Here is a 1918-nt window from a genome sequence, read left to right as displayed (position 1 = left end):
TGGAACTTGATATATATCAGTGCTTAAAACAAGCTGTTGATTAACGTAGTTAATTTAATTATTATCTTCCCACATTCTCAATGATCAAAACATGTGCACGTGTTCTGTGAATCAAGCTAATCTACTTGATTGATCACCCTCTTCTTAATTGATCATTTATGGCACTAATTAACAATAATAGCCTAACATTACTACCAATACACCTGAAGCATATAGCCTAACATAAGGGGAGGGTTAAAGGAATTTAACTCTTTGCCGTTTAATAAGGAATTTCTTTCAAATATCAGCTGATTAGACAGAAAAGTTTAATTTCTACATGCTGACAGTATAAAAGATTAGATAACCTGCTAATACATAGTATGTTCAAACACATTATAATTATGCTATACAAGTTTTTTAAAATTAAATTTGTAGTATAACAGTTCTTTTATCTATGTACTGTTAGCATATAAATAATCAAGTTAAATCCATAAAAGATCAACAGTACAATTAGATAGGTCCAGTCGAAATTAGGAACTCTACTCTTCATCAGCACAATTCACTAATGTATCAACATTATCCAACTAAAAATTAGAAAACGTGACACAAAAATTAATTATTCCATAAGTCCATATAAGTGAAGCTAGAATCAGATAAACAATCAGAAATTGGGAGAAAGTGATGAAACTGAGTCAGAATTCCAACAAAACGTATATAATTAAAAGAATTATAAGAGAATAATAAGGTAGTATATGCAAGATTTGTTGAATATACATAAGCTAAAGAAAATAGCAGACAGCACACACACACACTAACTTGTCTAATTGTAATAGAGATTGAAATGATGTGAGTACTGTGAGGGTGGGATGTAAAATGTACCACTTTGTAGGGACAAAAGGAACACCGTTTTATTCTTTTGCATGTGCTTTGTGCACACAGACGCGTTTCTACATCTATAAATAGCCTCCAACTCCATGCATTTCCAAATCGTGACTCAAGTACAAATTCCAATGGCGAAGTTTAAAGTTGTTAACATTGTTTTCTTTGTGTTATTAGGTATAGGAATATGTTCAGCCGCTAGAACCCTCCTCACTTACGATCATGTAGGTGTTGGGGGAGAGGTAGGCGCCTATGGTGCAGGTCATGGCATTGGCGGTGGTGTAGGTGGTGGTGTTTCTGGTGGAGGCTATGCTGGTGGTGGTGGTGGAGGTTCTGGCGGAGGTGGTGGATATGCAGATGCTGGTGACCACGGTTATGCCGGTGGAGGTGGTAGTGGCGCTGGTGGTCGTTCTGGCTATGCAGCTGGAGGAGACCATGGAGCAGGATATGCCGGAGGAGGTGGCGGTGGAAGTGGAGCTGGAGGTGGCTATGCAGGAGGAGGACATGACGGTGGATATGCCGGAGGAGGTGGCAGTGGAGGTGGTCATGCTGGCGGAGGCCATGATGGTGGATATGCCGGAGGAGGTGGAGGTGGAAGTGGAGCAGGAGGTGGTCACGCTGGCGGAGGACATGATGCTGGATATGCTGCCGGAGGAGGTGAAGGTGGTGGTAGCGGATATGGTGATGGAGGGGCATCAGATGGTGCATATGGTGCTGGAGGTGGTCGAGGCAGTGGTGGTGGCGGTGGAGTTGCCGCAGGTGGAGCGCATGGTGGTGATGCTGGAGGAGGTACTGGTGGCGGCTATGGTGCTGGTGGGGCACCAGGGGGTGGATATGGTGGTGGAGGTGGGCATGGAGGTGGTGGTGGTGGAGCCTACGCCGGTGGAGAAGGAGGAGCCACAGGTGGTGGATACGGTAGTGGAGGAGGAGCTGGCGGCGGTGCAGGAGGAGCACATGGAGGAGCATATGGTGGCGGTGGTGGTAATGGAGCTGGTGGTGGTGGCGCCTATACCGGTGGAGGTGAGCATGCTGGTGGATATGGAGGAGGTGCAGGAGGTGG

At 45.0% G+C, this 1918-nt stretch overlaps 1 protein-coding gene across 3 annotated transcripts in view; it reads left to right on the top strand.

Moving 5' to 3' along the window:
* The first annotated feature begins 973 nt into the window (after nucleotides 1–973).
* Nucleotides 974–1918, top strand: part of LOC107874870 (glycine-rich cell wall structural protein 1.8-like) — a 4232-nt gene continuing 3287 nt past the window's right edge. The window contains exons 1-2 of one of the 3 annotated variants that reach the window (XM_047413598.1): nucleotides 974–1392; nucleotides 1450–1905. In XM_047413598.1, the coding sequence (XP_047269554.1) occupies nucleotides 990–1392; nucleotides 1450–1905 (859 nt within the window). In that variant the 5' untranslated portion in view covers nucleotides 974–989. Of the gene's footprint in view, nucleotides 1906–1918 lie in introns of all 3 variants that reach the window. The other 2 variants (XM_047413597.1, XM_047413596.1) reach the window with 2 other exon arrangements.

The sequence above is a fragment of the Capsicum annuum genome, chromosome 6 (assembly GCF_002878395.1).
Source record: "Capsicum annuum cultivar UCD-10X-F1 chromosome 6, UCD10Xv1.1, whole genome shotgun sequence".
Lineage (NCBI taxonomy): Eukaryota > Viridiplantae > Streptophyta > Magnoliopsida > Solanales > Solanaceae > Capsicum > Capsicum annuum.
Note: the sequence above shows the minus strand (reverse complement) of the source record. Positions and strands in the feature narration are given on the sequence as shown.